Genomic DNA, 20,050 nt, shown 5'->3' with positions numbered 1-20,050 from the left:
CACCACACCCTCTTTTGAAGAAATCTAAAGTATGCTTCTCAATCGTGAAAAACGATTAGAAGTATATCACCATACCTCTCAAGATCGGTTCACTACTGCTCTTCTTGCTTCCAACAATCGTGATGCTAATCGTGGTTATAATAACCGTGGCACGAATCGGGGTCGCAACACTAATCGCACAACTTTTAACAGAAAAAATCACTCTCATGGGACATCTCATGACCGATCTACTCTAATTTGTTAGATGATCTACGACCACCCTGACTCAAAAGTCAAGGCGAATGGGGTTCCTGACCAATGAGCAGCGAGCAAAGAATCCGGGGAAATCAAAATCCCGGGAAGCACGCATATAACTAATTTATATTTAAGCATCAATCTCAACGTCAAATTAAGAAAATAGATATTGGATTTCGAGATGCCTCTGGGACCGGATCATTTTCCTCGGTCATGGCTCATTGTATCAAAACCAACCAAACACATCATTCTCCGTTGGAGTTGGAATATTGTAGTGTGACGTAGGCCCAATTTAGTTGTTAGGGATCTAAGGAGATGAGATTGTGACACTCTAAAAAGTTAAGTCCACATTAGGTATGAAGATTGTGAAGGCTACATCTCACATTTGTTTCTTACTGAACTAATTCTTTACAAGTGATTCTAAGAAGTTTTAATTGTAACATTAACTAATTCTTTTAAAGCATAATATCTACGTGAGAAAAGAAGATTATCAACCAATCAAGAAACAGAGCGTAAACCAACGAGAATGGAAAAAGAAAAAGAATGATATTATCATCCCTAGTTTGCATATCTATAAAAAAGTAAGGGCTCAAACCAGCGGCCCCAGGCAATAATATCACATCCATATCAGAAGATATAGGGCTGTCGATCCAAATCAAATTATAAGAGAATCTAAGAACATAGAATATCGTTTTCAGCATTAACTATCTGAACTAACACCATCATATTCTGCAAGTTAAAAAGCACTGCCATATCATGACATTCGATGAATCGGGGGGAGACAGAAAACTAAACGTAGCCTTCTCAAATATCTGACAAAGAATTCTGTGGTTTTGGTGAAATATGAAACCATTACCTACGAGGATGAAAATTCCTCTTTCAACTGCATATTATCACTCCTTTTCCTTCTCCCTGATCTTTGTATCTTTACAGATTAGTCTTCGGTTTGCTAACACGCCTTGACACTGACCGCATTGTAACAAATTCCTCTGCTGCTGAAGGGTGTATTCCCACCTGTAGGGGAAAAAAAAAGTTGAAACCTTTCTTGAAGAGAAGGAAAAAACAAAAGGTCCTTCTAAATGAAGATACGGAAAATAAACTCTCAAGTGCGAAGGAAACAAGGAAACACAATTTTCATGGTTTTCAAAGAGAAGAAAAAATAAATCATAAGAAAAGTCGATCATAAAGTGCACAGATTCATTCTGATCTGAACACTTAATGATAACAAACTGGAGTGCAGTTTGTTCGTTCCAATTATTTTTTGTAAGTAGTTCGGTCATCCCAATAATCACTTGTCTTACATAATACAAAAGATCCTCAAAAATATGTTATATTTCTCATATCTACCAATTACTTCTAACGCAACAGATTCAACATGTAGAAGGGAAATATGAGCAATCAAGCTACTTTGCAATAATACTCGCAAAAAAAAAAAAAAGAAGCTACTTTGCTACAAGCCTACAAAATTGGCAAATCACACTTGACTGAGAATTCTGCCATGGTCTAGGGTAATAGATAGGAGAGTTATAGTGAAGCACCCCCATAGAGCTACTTCACTCTCTCATTATAATTCATGTTTCATATATCATACCCCTAACCCATTTATTAGGATCTTCTGTTGAAACTTACATCTTTGCCCCATCACATGATATATTACACAAATAGCTCACACATCCTTTGCCAGCATGCAATGGATGCTGATACAGGTCAAACCACCTTGTGGCTTGTCGCATTTTAAGTGGTTTGTTGAGAGGAACAATGTTTATATTATTTATTCCCTTGTCATGTCTGACCAGTACATCAAGCTTTGAAATGATTAAAAAAAAAAGAGGGGGGTGGGGGGTGGAGCGGGGGGTTCAGCTTACCGTGCTGTCAAATTGTGCCTTGGTTGCACCACACTTCACTGCAATAGCAATGCCCTGCAAAGGACATCCCAAAACAATATCAGGAACTAAATGCACAAAAAAAAGAGGAAATAAGAGAGGAAAAGGGTGAACTCTGAGAACTGCTATAGGCAACTTGAGCACTGTCAACTCAAGATAAACAAGATCTCTGTTAAACATCTGAATATTTCACTCTATTCTTGAGGAAGTAATGCCCCTTTTTCTCATGGCTGACATGCAAGTTAACTCAGAGTGTCCCCTAAATGGAGCTCATTATTAAGTTAAACCTAAAAATCTGTATATCACCTTCTACTTTGAATGACTTTATTACTTATAAAAAATACAAGATCATCAAAAGAAAAGGACTTATAGAAGGCACTCCACAATCTCCATCCATATAACAGATCCCCTTCCCTCCTCTCTTCATTTGCAACATAAAAAGTAAATGTCACTGATCAAGAGAGTCTCTCGTATGTATAAAGCACATTTGGCCAGAGCTGTTTGCTATTAGTGGTTTTTAAGGATTTAAGGGACGAAGTAAAGATTCATATAGCTGTGTTGGAACATAAATTGGAAGTGTGAAGAGATGGTCAATGGAAGCTTCGTTTTCATGTTCTGATATTAACTACCATGTAAGACAGAAAATCTAAACTGCAGATAAACTTGAATAGTTTCTAAAAACGTATTGTTATTTATAAAGTAAAATATTTATTTTGGATAATTGGAGGAATGGACATTTCTAGAAATTTCCAGGTGTGAAAAAATAATAGTTAGCTTCATCTATCATTTATACATTTGTAGCCTTGTACAAATTCTAGCATAATACTATTTCACACAATGGTGAAAAAACAAGACCACAACTGTATCTAGCATAGTATTTGACTGCCTGCTGCAGCATTATAATTCATAAACATCTTACGATTTCAAGAAACAATATTCTCTATGCCTACCATTGTTGATGATGATTCTAGTTTTATGGAAAACTTTTAACTCCATTCGATACAGCAATAAGGGCATTCAGTGCTAGGTAAATCCAATTGCCCGGATTTTATTTCCAGGGTATTCACAGATATTCCCTTGTGATTTAATGTGTTCAAAATATCATATAGAAAGATCAATAACAGGAATGGTCACTCCATGTCGATGCATGTATCATGCATGCTACTCATAGTAAATAAATAAATAAATGTGAAAGTGCAGTAGAATTTCATATCTAAACTATCAATGAAACTGAATAGCAAACACAGCATACCTGTATAATCTCAGGTGAATCTGGCCCACACATGGATGCTCCAATAACTTTATCCGTCTCAGCATCAACAATAAGCTTCATAATTGTCTTTTCTTGTCGTCTATAACACCAAAAAGAAGAAAACTATCAGGTAAAATTTTACGGGAGATGAATCCTTTAAACATCAAACACCATAAGCGAAACAAGTTTTCCAAATATTACATGTTACCCAAACAATCACCAGCCAAAGATACAAGCTAAAAATTAATTGAAAAACCTTCATGGTCCAGATTAACTAGAACACATTTAGTATCCAATCAAGAGGATGTACGATGTATATAGATATATGCACAACAGTTAACGACCAGCTATTACTTATCCAAAATTCTATAAGTAAATACAACTATATGTCTTCTATTATAAATATAAGGAGATGACTCTATCATGGCTCATGAATGTACCTCGACCCTTTATCACATATGGCATCTTCTTTTATGAGAGTATACTCCACATACCAAAGGAAATTGATCTTATTTATTTCGCTCCAGCAGACGAGGCAAGATAATAAGATAAGAGTGTGCTCTAATCTTAATTATTTCCATTTTAGGGGCAAGCAGATGATTCAAACTCATAATAGAATTGGGCAATTATAGTACAAACTCAACAACTTAAAAGTGCTTGCCCTAAAAAAAGTAATATTATATTAGAAGTGCTTAGCCACAGCATATAGTTCCGGTTAAGAAGGTTCTTAACCTCTAATTCTATCACACAAGATTCTCATCAGTTTCCACAGAGGAAAGGGCAATCTGCTTCTTCATTAGATTCTAAATTTATGCAGTAAAAGATCTCAAATCATACCCAGAGATGGTGTTCTTCATTGGGTTGAAGGTTGATGTGAATACCAAAATATCACCATTTGCTTGCTCAATCGCCTGCTCTTCACTAAGGCCCACTACAGAAAGAGCTGGTATGCTGCATTGGGAAGAAAAGTGCAAATTTAACATTCACAAAGAAAATCCAAATGGTAGATAAGATATTCTACTTCTGTTGCACAACCATAAACATCATATGGTAAAAGCTATATGATAATAGGAAATGAAAATGAAAAATGAATCACATGTTAGGTATGGTATACAACACAGGCAAACTCTGGACAACTGAATTGAAACTTAATAATGAGTGTCCATATTAGTTCAAACACTAAATGAACAACACTTTCTTAACCACTTCTTCCTAACGCAAGAAAAAAAAAAAAAAAATTAAAGAAAGAAAGAGTTCCATGAATCGATAAAGTGGAAAACTGACCATGGAGAATTAGTTAATGATACAGAATGAGGAACTAATTTAATGTCAGATAAACAACGGAAAATTATGAATGCAAAAAATGTAGAATAGAGATAAAAAATTGGTTATTGCTGAAGCAGAAAGATTAAATCCACCCACTAAAGCCAGGCTCCACTCTAACCCATCCTAACCTTCTTCATCTATAAAAGATTATGGTGCCACTACAAGCCAAATTTCTTAGTAATGCAATTTTAACAAGTAATATGTGCCAGGTAATTCAAGTGATTATAAGGTGAGAGGAAAAGAAAAACTAAATAAACTGAAACATGCATGGCTAGCCCATTATTTCAAACTAAAGGAGAAAAACTCGGAATTTTCACTAATGGAACAAGTCACTCTGATAAAAGTCCTGGATATGGAGCAAACTCTTTTGGTAAAGAACACAACCTCCAAGGATGGCAATTTAAGAACCTACAAATAACAATTTCTTTCTAATACAAACTGAACTTATTAATAATAATAACCTATTTTAAGCAAATTTATGGCACCTGAACACAGCGCAGGGTACATCTTTGAAGTCTGGTTTGCTAGGTTGCCCACCAAAAACAGTTTTCTGCAGATGGCACAAAATCATGAGTACAAGAACAACACTGATATCACTTACTAGAGTAACAAAAACAGAGCAAACTTAATAAGTTAACTGAAAAAGGTCTAAACAAAACACATACTGCAAAACATGTTCCCTCCATTAAGGCCACAGGAGTAAGATTCATTCGGTTCGTAACATCACCCACAGCCCATATGCTAGGTATATTGGTGCGTGAGTACTCATCTACCTGCAAGAGAAACGGAGGCAGGAACCTCAGTGGCATGAGCACATCACATGGTGTTTACAATCTTTTATATGAATGTCGAGTGCAATTTTCCCATTCTATCAATAGAGTGCATTTTAATATGGCAATAGATCAACAAAGAAAAGGATCAATGAGGTAAGATAACATCCCTATAAGTAAGAAACCCAATTTTATATGTTTTGATATGCTAAGATACTTTTCTCTTCTTCTTTTTTTCACCAAAATAGATGAGCACAGGAGCCCAAACCCCATCTGCTGGCTGGAAACCACCACAACTGGTGCCAGTTTTGGCCCCCAAAGAGTTTGCAGCTTCCAGCAAAGGAGTTTATCAGTGCCAACTCATAACATAACCCTTCTACGTATATGCCAAATACCAAATTATAATATAAACCATCCAATCTTTACGTATGTATTTAATATCGTGCAGCAATCTTTACCCATTACATAATCAAAGAGGGTGTCAGATGCCTTTGCACATATAAATAGAGCTATCATCACAAGATATATGTATAGAATAGGAAATCCAGTGCATTACTAATGCTAAATCTAAATCCCCAGTCAGAAGTCAAAACACGTCACAAAGTGTTCAATGATAACAAGCAAGAGAAGCAAATGGGAAAGCTAGTGACCTTAACAGCTCCTGTCTGATCAAGTTCCACACCCACAGCTGCCAAATTCAATCTCTTTGTATTAGGAGCCCGACCTGTAACCAACAAGCAGTCAATAAGAAGGTAATCATAAGGATAAAAAAAATTAAAAGGAAACTGTTGCAGAATGTAGCCACATAGTAATTTTATGCAAATTTGAAAGCTAATATGCAAGTAAAAACATAAATAAAATAATACAATTATAAAGGTAGCAATTTATATTTAACCCTCTGCAAGTTTCTAACAAGGTAAAAGATAATAAAGTCAACCATACAACCAGTAAGCATTTTTCACATATATCTATTTCTAAAACCTCCTATTTTATTGTGATGGTGTCTAGGTGTCACGGCCCTAATGCGGCTGTGGCGTGGCAGCAGGGGCATGAGTGCTTTGCACCCCTGCTGGCCACTATGCCAAGGCATGAGGGGGCATGCCTAGGTTGAGGATGCTGCTTGGAGAAGGCTAAAGTTGGCTGCAAAGGATCAAAGGGGATGGCCCATGCACTGTCAAGGTGCTTGGGTATGTTGCTGTTGGCCCAAGAGCTGCTGTGGGGTGCATGGATTGCTGGGATGGCTAGTGTGAGTGGGCTGGGCGTGGCCCAAACCCTTGTATGCTTGTCTATCTGGACCATGGCGCAGTATGCTGCTAAGAGGGGCCACATGCCGCCCAAGATGCCTTTGAGCAATGCTGGAGGAATGCCTGCAAGCAGTGGCCATGTGGTGGCACTGCCCTGCCCAAGTGATGGTGCTGTTGAGCATGGTGTGGCTTGTTGGATCAGCCACATGGTGCCCTTGTCTTGTCCAAGAAGACCTGTTGTGCCAGGATTCTATGATTGCCTTGCAGTGGAGTTGGAAGGCTGAAAGACCTTGAGTGTAGCAGTGAGTTAGTGTGGGGCGCTGGCCAAGCACCATGGCTGATGATTGTCTACTACAGTGGGCAGAATGGTGCTCTGTCTTGCTTGCAGGACTTGGACAAATGGCAGGAAGCTTGCTGGGCCTCAATGGTGCAGTTGGAGCTTGCAGGAGAGCTGCAAGGGCTGCCTTGTGGCAGCAAGCTAAACAAAAGCGTTGGCTGAATTCAAATGGACCAAAGAGCATGGTCCAGGGGGCAAGTTGCTTGAAGTTACCATGCTGCAACAGGCAGTGGGCTGGAGCCAGGTGGCAGCCCACTGTAGCAAAGCCCTTCCTCCTGATTGCTACAAATGAGCTGCCTTATAGCAGTGTCAGCTGAAGGTGTTGGCTGAATTTAAATGGACCAAGGAGCATGGTCCAGGTGGCTGGTTGCTTGCTGGAAATTACCAAGCTGCAACAGGCAGTGGGCTGGAGCCAGGAGGCAGCCCACTGCAGCAAAGCCCTTCCTCCTGATGGCTTACATATTGGCTGCCTTGTGGCAGTGCACAAGCTGAAGGGGTTGGCTGAATTCAAATGGGCCAAGGGGGCCTGCAACACGTGGTTGGCTGGTGCAGGACATGCTGAAGAGAGGCAGCATGCCCATTGGTAGCTGCATTGGGTGCAGTGGGCTGGAGCCAAGTGGCAGCCCACTGCCATGAGCTGAGAACCATGCTGGGGCTTATTTAAGCAAGGCATGGGTGCTTGGTTGAGCAGCTGGAAAGTACAGAAAAGCTTAGAGAGAAAGCTTGGCTGTAGCTTGAGAGCTCAAAGTGAGCTGAAGGAGTGCTTAGGGTAGAGAAGGCTTGTGAATGCTGGAGACTGCCGAAGTGCTGCTAGAGGCCGAAGTTGCTTGCTGCTAGATAGGAGATTCTGGTTGCTTATAACAGACAAGTGTTGTGGAAGAGGGCCACACACTTGGGTGAGTGCTGAGTGACTTTGTAGTGAGAAATAGTGGGCTGTGTGAGAGTCTCATTGTTGTCTTGTAAAGCCTTGGTGGCTGAGTCATTCATGTATCTCTTGTCAGCCGTTTGGCTGAGTTTGTGTTGAGAATAAGGGCTCCGAAGTTGCTGTGGACCCTAGTCCGTCCTTGTACAGATTCGTTGAGTGAATTGTAAAGGTTGGGAGGTGTTGCTCCCGTAAAAGTAAGTGTGCTGTGCTTGGCTTTCCACTAACCTCGTTTACTGGGGGTGTGTTGGCTGCCTAAGGCGCCGTGTGGTGCGTTGCTTAGGGCCATCACGTGGCTGGTTCAAAGGTGAAAAATTAGCCCCGTGACACTAGGACTCATGTCGCTTTACTTCCATCTCATATACACATTTGTCCTAGCCATTTGTAGGAAGGTGCAGAGAATCAGGAAGGTTTCCCCCCAGTGGATTTGGAGACAATAGCGCCAACCAACTCTTTCGGCAACCAAAGTTTAAATTCAATCGAAAAAATCCAAGAAAAAAGAATACTGATAATCATGTTCATAAAAAGGATTTTAATACAAGTAAATACAATCAATAAAGAATAACGATTCTCATAAAACATTGAGACATTCTTACTCTGAGCAATAACAATCCATAAACTTGCACTTGAACTTTGTACAACATTGAATACAATGTGCACATTTGCCCCAATGGTTAGTCATAGTTAATAAGCCAAATCTCGCTTCAGTCGACAAAAGACAGTCTATGCCACCAGAATACCAGCAAAGGATTTTTTTTTTTTTTTTTTTTTTTTATGACAAAAAACCCCTCTAAGGCAAGGCCACTTCGGGTTACCACCCCTATCGGATAAACCTCAGGCCACAAATGAATTTATCAATAAAGAAAAACAATGGCCATTTAGAAATTCAAACTCAATGCAAACAACATGCCATTAATCTTTTGTGCACCAAAATATATATATGAGCAAAGATATCTAAACTCATTAATTTGAAGTTCCTTATAAACTAAACAGGGTTTGTAATTACCAGTGGCCAACATTACAACATCTGCAATCAACTCTTCACCATGATCTGTGATAGCTTTTATGCCATCCCCTGTTTTAATTAACTAAAATTACAGAAATTATTATCAGCACAAGATTGAATGTGAATCAAAAAAATATATCTATAATCCACCAATACCAGACCACATAATCCTTATAGCAGTTATATTACCTGTGATAAAGTTGTCCTTGGGTGCAAATTAACTCCCCTGGCTTCGAGATTTCTTGCAACCACTGCCCTCATTTCATCATCAAAACCTCTGCCAAAGAATTTAGACACAGTTGCATTAGAAACAGCACAGCAGTAAAAAGTAGAAAGTGATGGTGATAGAAAATTCCTGGACAAGACTCCTAGATGAAATGGAATAGGCAAACAGAACTCACTATTCATCATATAAAACAGCTAACTGATCTAAAATGCCTAACTATTATAAATAGGTAAGGTAACTTGTCAAAAATAAATAAATAAATAGGTTAGGTAAAAATAGCAAATTTAGACCTACTTATCTTTTTAGGTCAGGGGCTATATCAGGAAGCAATTGACAGGAAAGCCAAGCGAAAGGCTTCCTTAGCCAAAACCTCATACTGCTAATCAAAAGCTAAAGAATGACTTGTGAATCCCCACAATCAGACAAAGTGGATTTTTTACCACATAAAATACTCCTATTACAGGCTAGAGCCTTTCCACCTTCAAAAAATTATGCCTACCCCTTTGGCTGCATTATTAGTATAAGGTCTGGGCAGAGTTTTATGCACCTGAGTGACTATAATTACTGGTCCAAAAAGATTAAAAAGTTTGGCAAAACAATAACAGTTTTTAATAAACTTTTTCTATATCTAAAGATTTGTCCCAAGAAGACTTCACCGGACATTAATTCAGATGATAAGATTTTATCATTTTGCACCCCATCAAATGTATTCAAGCAGAAGATTATTATATATCAGAAAAACCATGATGTTTGAAATCATTCCATAATTTGCCTCTAAAGTGATTATGGTTTTCAATTTTTTTTTTAACGACGAAGAACCCCTTCAAGGCAACGCCACTTCGTGTACTCACCCTTGTTGGGTAAAACTCAGACCCGTGTAAAGCGCCCCCTTCCATACAGATCAGTTATTATTCCGGCTTCGCCGGCGGCTAGCTCCAAGAAATTGTTTGCACCCAAAGGGAATCGAACCTTAGACCTGATGGAATGCCACCAAGACCAAGGCTCTTGCCACTTGAGCCAACCCCTTGGGGTTAAAGTGATTATGGTTTTCATATGAAAGAACAACATATAAATTAACAGCCTCGACTCTCAAAGTTGAACAAAGTCTAAAATTGTTACAACCTTAAAGGAAGTTCCTTCCTGAAACATAGATCAACAGCCACACCCATCCCATTCCATATTGAAGCGAATTCGACAGCTATGTACCTGATGGCATTAGAGGATCATTTGAGAACATTGATCATGCTATGAAGCTGAAAAATAATAAGGAAAACAGATTAAGAGATAGAGGCACACCCTCCCCCAAGTATCACAACACGCTTAGGTAACTCCTCCAAACTCAATGCCTCGTCAGAGGTTATAGCCAACTCCTGCAATATAAAAAGGAAAAGAAAGGGGGGAAAAGGCAAAACAAAAAAGCACGTTAACAACAATAATATTAGACCTCACAAATAATATTAAATACTGAATTTCAAGTAGTTTATCCATTAAGTTTAAAGCAATAGTTGCAAATGAAGGGTGGCCAAACATTTCAAAGATCAATACTCGGGAAGTCCAGGAAAAGGTAAATAAACAACATGGTCCAGTAAAAAGGGTAAATTGCATGAGAAAACAATAAAACTAGAGCTTCATTGAAAAATCAAGAAGTTGGAAAGAAGGTTGAAAATATCAGTTCAAGAGAACCATTTGCACCTTCTACAAGATCAATATTACTTGAACTTGTTGCTGCACAAAGCATTATATAATACCTATCAAGCAAGCAGCACAAAACCTCAAAAGCTGCGTTAAATGATGACGCGCCAACAGCTTTGACATGCCTTGGCACAGGGCATATGAGACATGATGAATTGGCAAGTGCCAGCAAAGAAGAATGCAAGTATAATATAATTAATATTTCTCTTTTTTGATAAGTAATAGATTTCATTAAAAAGAGCATCTACATATAAAAATAGTATTACCCTTTTTTTCACCAGTTAGTTACTTCGCCCCTTTTACTTTGACCTAAGTTGCAAATAGCTTCCCCTAGTTTTATTGAACAATTAAACCCCTATAATTTCATAATTGTTTTATGTCGTCCAGACCAATTAAAAAGTGCTCCTAACAATTTTTTATACATGTTTGACACGTGATTAGTAAAACCGTTTGCAATTTGGAAGCTTTCTGATATGACAAAAACCATACATTTAAGGGTAATATACTGGAACTTCACAGTTAGAAGAAACTAAATGGGTGCTATCCTGCAGTAATTTGCTAATTCAAAACAGTGGTTTATACAAGAAACAAACAAATTTTATAAGGGGTTATTTGGAAAATTATAGAACCAGATCAGATAAGAATATTATAACTCGTTTTATTTTTTTTTTTTCTTTTGCTAAATTTGTAAAATATGGAACTGGTTCTTAGTTTTTTGTTTTTGCATTCAAAATAAGTGTAGATATATAACCATAAAAGCTAAAACGTGATTACTGTGTAGTTCATACAAAATTATTATAAATCAAAACCAGTTAAAAATTGAAGTAGTACTCATTATAGATTTCAGAAACAACTGAACTAGTCCAAGGTTTTGCCAAACACCCAAAAGGCCTTCTACATATCGAAAAATAGGCAAACAAATCATTTCAACTACAGTAATTAGTAATGAACATCATAAACCTGAGTTCCAAATACCTGGGTAAGATAACGAGTAACTAGTTCAGACATCAAAACAATATGATATTAATCCTCCTCCTTGAGTTTTCTTTTAGATTGGGCTGTATCCTTTGATCCTAATTTATCTTCCTCTAGTCTTGTAGATCTTGTTAACTTTTTAGATTTTCAACCCTATTAGGGTAGTTGCTTTTCGTGCACTCAAGCTTTTCTTTCTCTTCAACAAATTATTATTCATCAAAAAAAAAGTACTATGACTCTTAGAGGCTGGTGATCAAACCACAAAATCAAATTGTATGTAGCATATCTCAATTTGTTTTTTTATAAGTATGTAGCATATCTCAATTCACAGTTAACAGAGACAAAATCTTCCATAACATTTCAAGCAGACTACTATACAGGACATGTAAGAGCATACTAAACTTATAAGTCTTGCTGCATTGTGTCACAAAGTACCAATTATGTTTACTACATCAAATCAATTCAAAACCATTATAGAACAAAAGCAGAAAATCTACCTGGCCAGGGATAGCGGGACGTTGAGCCCTGCTGCCAGTTGCAATCAATATGTGCTTAGCAGTATAGCTCAATTTAGTGCCATCTAGTTGTGTCACTTCAACTTCATTGGGACCAACAATCTTTCCCTCTCCTTCATACATTTTAACCCCAGCATTCGTCAGTAACCGCTTGTAAATTCCATTTAATCTGACTATTTCTTCCATCTGCAAGTGTAAAAGAAAAGAAAACATATAATTACAATAGTATGTGTATAAACAATTAAATGCTACCATATTTCAAACTTCAGCATGACTTAATCTAAAAATTGAACCAAAGCAAAAAATATCAAATCATGTGAACAGAAAAGTTGTGTCTAGATGCCCAAAAAGAAAACAATTTTTCTTTTTGTTCTTCTCGTTTTCTTTCGTTCTCAAAAAGAAAACAAATTTCACCTGAGTAAATTCTTCCTATCAAAAGATATGTATCCTTTAACGACTCTTTGTTTTCTATAAGTAACAATTTACTAAGTATACCAGTGGAGACCTACATACACAGGCTATGTACTTAGCAAACCCTAAAGCAAATTGTATTTTTTTATTATATATAAGTAAAAGGAGTATAAAAGAGGTCTCCCACTTAGGGAGAAGAAAAATAACACAAATCCAAATATTCTAGAAAATTAGAAAGCAAATTGTTTTTACAGCACAAACCACACGGGGGGACCTACATTGGTTTTTGGGGGGAGGATTCCGGCAACCTCAAAAAAATTTTAAACTCCTATAAAAATACTACTTTTTATAATGTGGTCCCATCAAATGTTTAATTTTTCACCCCCCATATGACAGGTCTACTCTTATGTCAAACATTTTTAATTTTAAATATGGATTTTTTTTTTACATGTTTATAGCAAGTTAGGAAACTTTTGTATTTGAAAGGAAATTTCTCTTTTAAGATGATTTTATATACATGACTTAGTATGCAATTAAATTTAAGACTTGTTTGTTTTTATTTTACATAAAAAAGACTGTGTATCTATGTGCTTATTTATTTAAGCAGGCTCGAGCCCCCACACAAAAAATTTTGATCCCGGCCTTGACAGCACACCTCTATAACTGATTGGAGAAGTCATCGATTTATAGCTCCTTTTATATCATTAAATCCCCGTGTGCATTCAGCATGTAAGAAGTTCCATGAAACAAATCTATTTAAATAAATTTTTTTCTCGGGCAAAGCTTATACTCACACCCCATGAGGTTCAGACTTTAGATCAAATATTAAAACTGAAAGAAGCATTATACTTCAACAAAATACTATACTAGTCCCTTAAAATCCATCAACAGAATATCTGGTTCGCCATCTATAGTCAACTATCCCTCAAGAAATAACTCTCACACATTTACTGATGAACTGGGTTAAGTTTAGGAAGAGGAAAAAGAGAAGTCAAAGCAAAGGGAATCAATCAAAGCGAATGGCATGGATCAATAGAAATTATTTTTTCCCTTCTTCATTGAGACTCATATGTCTAAATAACCAAGACTCAAGCTGATGAATGAAAAGATTAAGATCTCAGCAAAAGTTTAAAAAGAAAATGTTGCAAATTGAGTTTGTATCAAGCAATCAGGCAAGCACAATATAAACTACAGAATCACAGAAGTAGGCCACTTAGCAGTCTTTGAAAGATCCATGATGGTCCATCAATTGGCCGAATCTGACATTTTTGTCCACCAAGTTTCACGCTCTAGTAACCACCTTTGCTCATTGTAACTACTTTTTTGACAGATGCAGTTACAATTAGTTTCATTAGGTTTTTCTCTCAACCTTGTCTCTAAAGGTAACATGAGAAACAACTTAAATAACCATGGATTCATATCCAAAAATGTCTCAACCAGGTACCGGCGGTGACTTGGCCAGGTCCAAGTGGAGTTCCGACCAGGTCCCGGTGGGTTATGACCGGGTCTCGGTGGGTGCTGACCGAGTCCTGGCAGTGTCCTAACCGAGTCCAGGTGGAGTCCCGGCAATATCCTGACCAAATCCCGAGCAGGTTACGGACAAGTCTTGGGCAGGTCCCGGATGTGTCCCGACGGAGTCTTGGCTAGGTTTATCGATTTGAGAATGAGATGCTTAAACTTGAAAAATGATTTACGGTTTTCAAAAATAAAACCATTTTTTGAAAATTAAAAAAGAATTTTTGATCAAACGGAAAATATTTTGCGTTGACTATTATTTTCATCGCACCGAACACCGGAAAATATAAAAAACAGTTTTCAAAAATCATTTTACATCGAAACAAATAGAACCTTAAATGTGAATGACATCATATCACAAGATAAAAAGTAAAAATACCTTCTTATGCAAAAGTTTCTTCCAGTTGAAGTCAATTTTCTCATTCAGTTCCCACCCATAATTCTTGGCGTCCTACAAACAAAACATTACATTAATCAAACCATTTAAAGTCGAAATATAAACTAAATAAAATTGTGAATAACAATTTACTAAAACAGAAAAACTCAGTAAGTAACGCTAAACATGGGGATAATATATATATATTTTTAAAGTACTAAAACACAAGAAACAATAATGTGCCAAGCATACCGTACTTTAGAAAAGCCTCAAGTTGTTCTATTTCTGCATGAGTCCAATAACAATTGAATTTTCCATTACAGATCACCATAGGAGACTCAGATAATTCAAAAACCGATTCCGGTGGTAGAATGTTTGCATGTTTTATAATGACTAGTGATACTAAAACGAATTTCTAGAAAAGGTTGAACCTGAGCCATGTCGACGGCAAAAGTGATAAGTCAATGGTCTAGATGCAGTAAGATGATGGCAAAGAAGACTCTCAAAGAAGAAAAAATTTCACAAAACCTTTGCTTCTTCTAAGTTTTGCCACTTGAAAGGGAATAATGAACCAAAGAACACATGATTTCAACAGTCTTTACTACTACATTCTTGAAATATATCCCATACTATTTATGCAAGATCATATTCTCACCTCAAGTTCACCTCGAAAAGATGCTCCATACACCAAAATCTTCTTGGGAACACAACCGCGAAGGACACACCTAGAAAACCAAAAGATGAGAGGCATCATGTTCATAAGCATTTTTGCTCAGAAGTGCCATTTTTAGAAAGAATCCTTGCTAATCTAATACAAAAAGGAAAGAAGAAAGTCCAGAATAACTATTTTTATATTTATATGCTACCTCATAACCAGAAGCAGTAAGTGTGACTTTCAGCAACAGGTCTAATCATTCATTTCTAGCAAAATTATTCAAGCTTCACTGTATTTATGTTGATGTGCTAAAAAAAATGCAGCAGAAACTATGTAGTCTATCAAGGGTTTTCTCAACATAAATTATTTGAGAACAAATTATTCCTCATCAAAAAACCAATGATTCGTAAGTCATTTGAACAATATGAATCAAGAATTGACACTCAGGATTCTCAACTGCAAAACATCAAGCCTTTTGGTAAGATATCTGCAACTTCTTCCATATAATACTCTAATTGTTTTTCCCAAAATATAAGTACCACCTTTGCAATCAAAATGAACACCCAAATCAACCACTCCACCATCAAACAGATTCAGTGTAGAAAAGTCGTTTCTCATTTAGCTCAACTCAAATCAATCAATAGTACAAGGAAGAAGATCAATAAACAGCTCAGCCTTTCGAATAAAATATTGGTTTGTATTATTTAGAAATATGGAAATAAAAAGCACATGCAGCCGCTAATACTTGCAATATGTTGGCCGTACAAATAACCAAGAAACATCATCTCATGACCTGGTAAACCTCTCAGCATACAGTAAAGGCTGAGGGACCAAACAAAAATTTTTCCAACATCAGGTGGGCAGCAACATCTTATCGATGATGATGCTAGTAAATTAAAAATTAGAGTAAGATTTTATGCAAGCCCACCTCCTCAATCTTTTTAACCTACTTCATGGAGAAAATAAAAGATAAGTCCAGCATCTCACTAATCCAACATCTCACCACAAAGGTGCTAACATCTCACTAACCCAGCATCCCTCTTACTACATTACCTAGAATCAATGAAAAGCTCGTTATGAATCTTATGATGTTTCCCATGGGAGCAGCAGATAAGTTGCTACCCCAAAATCCAACCGATGCTATATTCCAATGTCATGTACCATGCCATGTTTTAATAGCTCAGCCATTGCAGACAAAATTTGAACAATAGAGTTAAATAAAATATACTATAAATTTAAAGACAAAGCAGTTTAAGCAAGGCCAATATCACAACTAAAATAGGAAAAATAAAACTCAGGAACTGCAATGTGTAGGTTATGACAAGTCAAGCTGGAAAAATGGCCAGAGTAACCAATGAAAAGAACACCAAATTAAGACTTTCTATTAACTCACGTTCCACCAACTCCTCCAAGAACTTCTGAGCTGACTGGATCAAATGGAAGCTCACAAATTCCAACCTTGCAACAGGATTAGCAACAGTAATTAGTCTTCATTTAGTGATCAAACGCCCACATCAGAAAAGGGGATAAATGTGACAACCAGGGGGAAAGCAAGCAAAAATTCAGATCCAGCTAAAAGTCTATTCCACAGGAATTCAAAATAATCAGATGCATTAGTAACACCTAAGTAAGCATCAAAAGACAAACAAGTCTATCAATAATCTTTGAAAAAACAAATTAGCACTGGCTCTTTGAGACCTCATAAAATAAACCAAGCAACTAATGTAACAACAAACATTTGAATCTATCCCTGACCATTTATCAAATCATTCTGTAAAATCAACAAACAAAACGCTTTCAGTAAAACTTTATAATAATAAGATAAATTAGTAAAAATTATCAAAAGCCCATCACCCCTAGTTCAACATCCTGGGGCTATACCTTGGCTCCATAATTAGCAGAAAATCTTGAAGCACGAACACCGCCGCTTCCAGCTCCAATGACAAACAAGTCAAAATCATAATGGCCTTCCTCCCCATTAGGCTGGCTCAGCTCCCCATCAATAAGCATCTTTCTCGCCATCCTTATGTAACAAGCCTAACTGAATCTACAGCGATCACAAAACCAACGTTTATTTAGCACTTAAAAGAAAAAAGCAATAACACTCTGTTTGGCTGCCGGGAAATTCAGTAGAGGGGAAAAACATAAGAGACTTTGAATCTGACGCATTTTGTCGCTTTGGTGCACAAAAATCAGAAAGCACCTTAACTAAAGCAAAAAAATCAGTTTAGCGAAATTAAATTTAGTTTTTCTTTCCAGGATCAAAGTAATCAGAAAAGTGAAAGATTAAAAAAAAAAAAACTTCAATTCCTCCATTTTTTCCTACCAACGAACCGGATCATTTCCAGAAGAAAATAACCAAAAAAAAAAAAAAAAGGACAGATAGAGAAAGAGCAGATAATCTGCATAAATTAAAACAAATAATGAAACCAGCATTCCAGTGCAAACTGAATTAAACAACTAAACTTCATGCATGATCAAATTTACTCTGTTTGGTTGCAAGAAAATCAAATCACATAGAAAATGGCAACTCCGCCACATAAAACTCTCTTCTGCTTCCCCAAAACGAAAACGAAAAGCAGCTCAACCGAGCGAAAGAAAAGCATGTAGACTCCAGAATTTACCTGCACTTGAAGTTGGAGTTGGCAAAGCAATAGTAGCAGCTCTTAGGGTTTTAGACAAACAAAGTGTCTATCTAATATATATATACATATATATTTATGATAAGGAAAGAGGCTCGCACAAATAATATAAAAGAAATTGCTATCAGATCAGAGAGAGAGGAGAGAAGGGTTTGAACGGAGGATGAGGATGTAATGTTTGAGCTTCTAAACACTGCAGGTAAATTCAAAGATCAAATATCACGACGTTTAGTTAGAGAGATAGACTGACGCATAGGTGTGCAATGGGGCCATGGGCTTCTGGTTTTCAATTTTATTTTTTAGTCCTTCGTATTTTAATAAATAGCTCAAGTGCATCTGACGTTCGTTATATTATTCTGAATTATTCAGTAAACTCATAACTGCCATATAACGTAATAATAAAAATCGGTCTTCGAATGAGGAATTGATTTTTCTACTAAGAAGGGCTGATTCTTATCGGGTATAAAACTGAAAACCCACGTATCTCGTATTTTTGCTTTTTGGTCCTTTGTGTTCAGAAGAATTGCGAGAGTTGGCGCTTGGCAACTTGCTAAAAAAGGAGGATGTGGAGTCAATGAGGTGGACCGAATCAAGGATTGGGGTGCAGCACGTCCACGTGTACACGCAATTTGTTTGTACTCAAAAACTTATGCTATACTTCTTTGTATTTTTTTTTTGTCGTTTCGGCGAGTCCTTTTATTCTTCTTTTTAATGTTTTCATTTTTCAATTATTATTATTATTTTTTTTTTTTTAACATGTCCTCACAAAGAAAATAAGGAAGAGGAGGAGGAAGATTCAAACTAATGACCTTCACTTCATGAGGCGTGGTTCACAACCGATTAAGCTACCCCTTTGAACCTTTTTTATCTTCTTGTTTGTGGAAAGATGGGTTTCCATTTTTTTTTTCATGATTCATTATAAATTTATAGTGATTATAAATAAGGCATAATTAAAAGTTCTCTAAGAATTTTCTTAATAATATTAACCATTCTCTTATGATAAATGCTATACATTTCAATTTTTTTTTCTTTCTCAAAAGTTGATTTTGAAATTATGTATCACAATTTTATGAGTTAGTGACACATTATTCAAAATAATAAATTTAATGAGATAATAACACATTATTTCAAAACTAACTTTAAAAAAAAAAAAAAAAAAAAAAAAAAAAAAAAAAGTATAGCACTTCTCTTCTCTTCTCTTCTATTCTTGCTACGTATTAAAAGTGGTTGTGTGAATAAGACAGACATAAAAGTTGTTGTGTCATAGGACAATATCAAGAGTTCATGAATATTATGTTTTGTTTTCGAGGTATATAATAGTAGCCACAAATATCCTAAAATCATAACCATTTCTCTTTTTTATATTTCTTTTTTTTTTTTCATTTTAAGTGACTTTTGATTTTTTATTGTTCTCAATTCTTTTTTTTTTCCTAAATGAACCAATAAAAAAATATATATTTGTTATATGATACTTATATGCTGGGTCAATCTTTCATAATTAAAATATTATGATCCCTTACAATTGGAAATTCCTGAAATTCTTTATGCCCTCCTGCAATTATTATTATTATTTGCTCCTCAACCTTGTGTACGTAAAAAATAAAAAATAAAAAAACACTTTTTTCATGTTAAGATATCAATTGCTATCATACTTTTTCTAACACGTCTCTATTTTTAAGTGAATGGTCAACAATTAAATAGTAGTGGAAAGATAGGACAGGAGGAATGCGTAAACCAGCTTCTTCTTTTTTGGCAAAAGTTGAGATGACGTAGATGTTTTATGATTGACCAAATTTTTCAAGCCAACCATACATTAAAAAAATATTTTATGGAAACGTTTTCCCTTGAAACAAATTGAGCCCTAGTTGTTATTCTATATTAATTATGATTATTATTATTATCCAACACAACATACGTGTCAAATTTTATGACCTAGCAAGCTGTTTCCTTGTTTTCTTGTCATGTACAGATTGTTATCCTTTTCATTCTTTTGTGTTGTTTTTTTTTTAGCTCCTCACGAAATTTTCCAATATATTTCTACAAATTGCTGTGTGAAATTGTTTAAGCAT

The 20,050-nt window shown here is 36.2% G+C and overlaps 1 protein-coding gene across 1 annotated transcript; it reads right to left on the bottom strand.

The window, feature by feature from the left end:
- Positions 1–747: 747 nt before the first annotated feature.
- On the bottom strand, positions 748–18,195 carry LOC132178923 (glutathione-disulfide reductase). Its single transcript, XM_059591506.2, has 17 exons — positions 17,964–18,195; positions 17,221–17,386; positions 16,733–16,797; positions 15,340–15,409; positions 14,688–14,759; positions 12,365–12,568; positions 10,497–10,570; positions 10,323–10,406; positions 9,164–9,251; positions 8,975–9,056; positions 6,116–6,189; positions 5,361–5,468; positions 5,181–5,245; positions 4,207–4,320; positions 3,370–3,469; positions 2,100–2,153; positions 748–1,248 (listed from the first exon to the last, which is right to left on the bottom strand). The coding sequence occupies exons 2-17, from the start codon at positions 17,359–17,361 to the stop codon at positions 1,162–1,164; spliced, it is 1,482 nt and encodes a 493-aa protein (XP_059447489.2). The 5' UTR covers positions 17,362–17,386; positions 17,964–18,195; the 3' UTR covers positions 748–1,161.
- Positions 18,196–20,050: the final 1,855 nt, after the last annotated feature.

This window comes from Corylus avellana, chromosome 4, assembly GCF_965113065.1.
Source record: "Corylus avellana chromosome 4, dhCorAvel1.hap1.2, whole genome shotgun sequence".
NCBI classification, from domain to species: Eukaryota; Viridiplantae; Streptophyta; class Magnoliopsida; order Fagales; family Betulaceae; genus Corylus; species Corylus avellana.
This window is presented reverse-complemented; position numbering and strand designations above follow the sequence as displayed.

Excerpts from the sequence above, each read along its gene's own strand:
- LOC132178923 (XM_059591506.2), bottom strand. The coding sequence starts at position 17,361 with ATGGCGAGAAAGATGCTTATTGATGGGGAGCTGAGCCAGCCTAATGGG. Across the intron at positions 12,569-14,687 it reads AGAAACTTTTGCATAAGAAG|ATGGAAGAAATAGTCAGATT; the intron begins GTATTTTTACTT and ends TTACACTTGCAG. Across the intron at positions 4,321-5,180 it reads GTACCCTGCGCTGTGTTCAG|CATACCAGCTCTTTCTGTAG; the intron begins GTGCCATAAATT and ends TTCCCAATGCAG.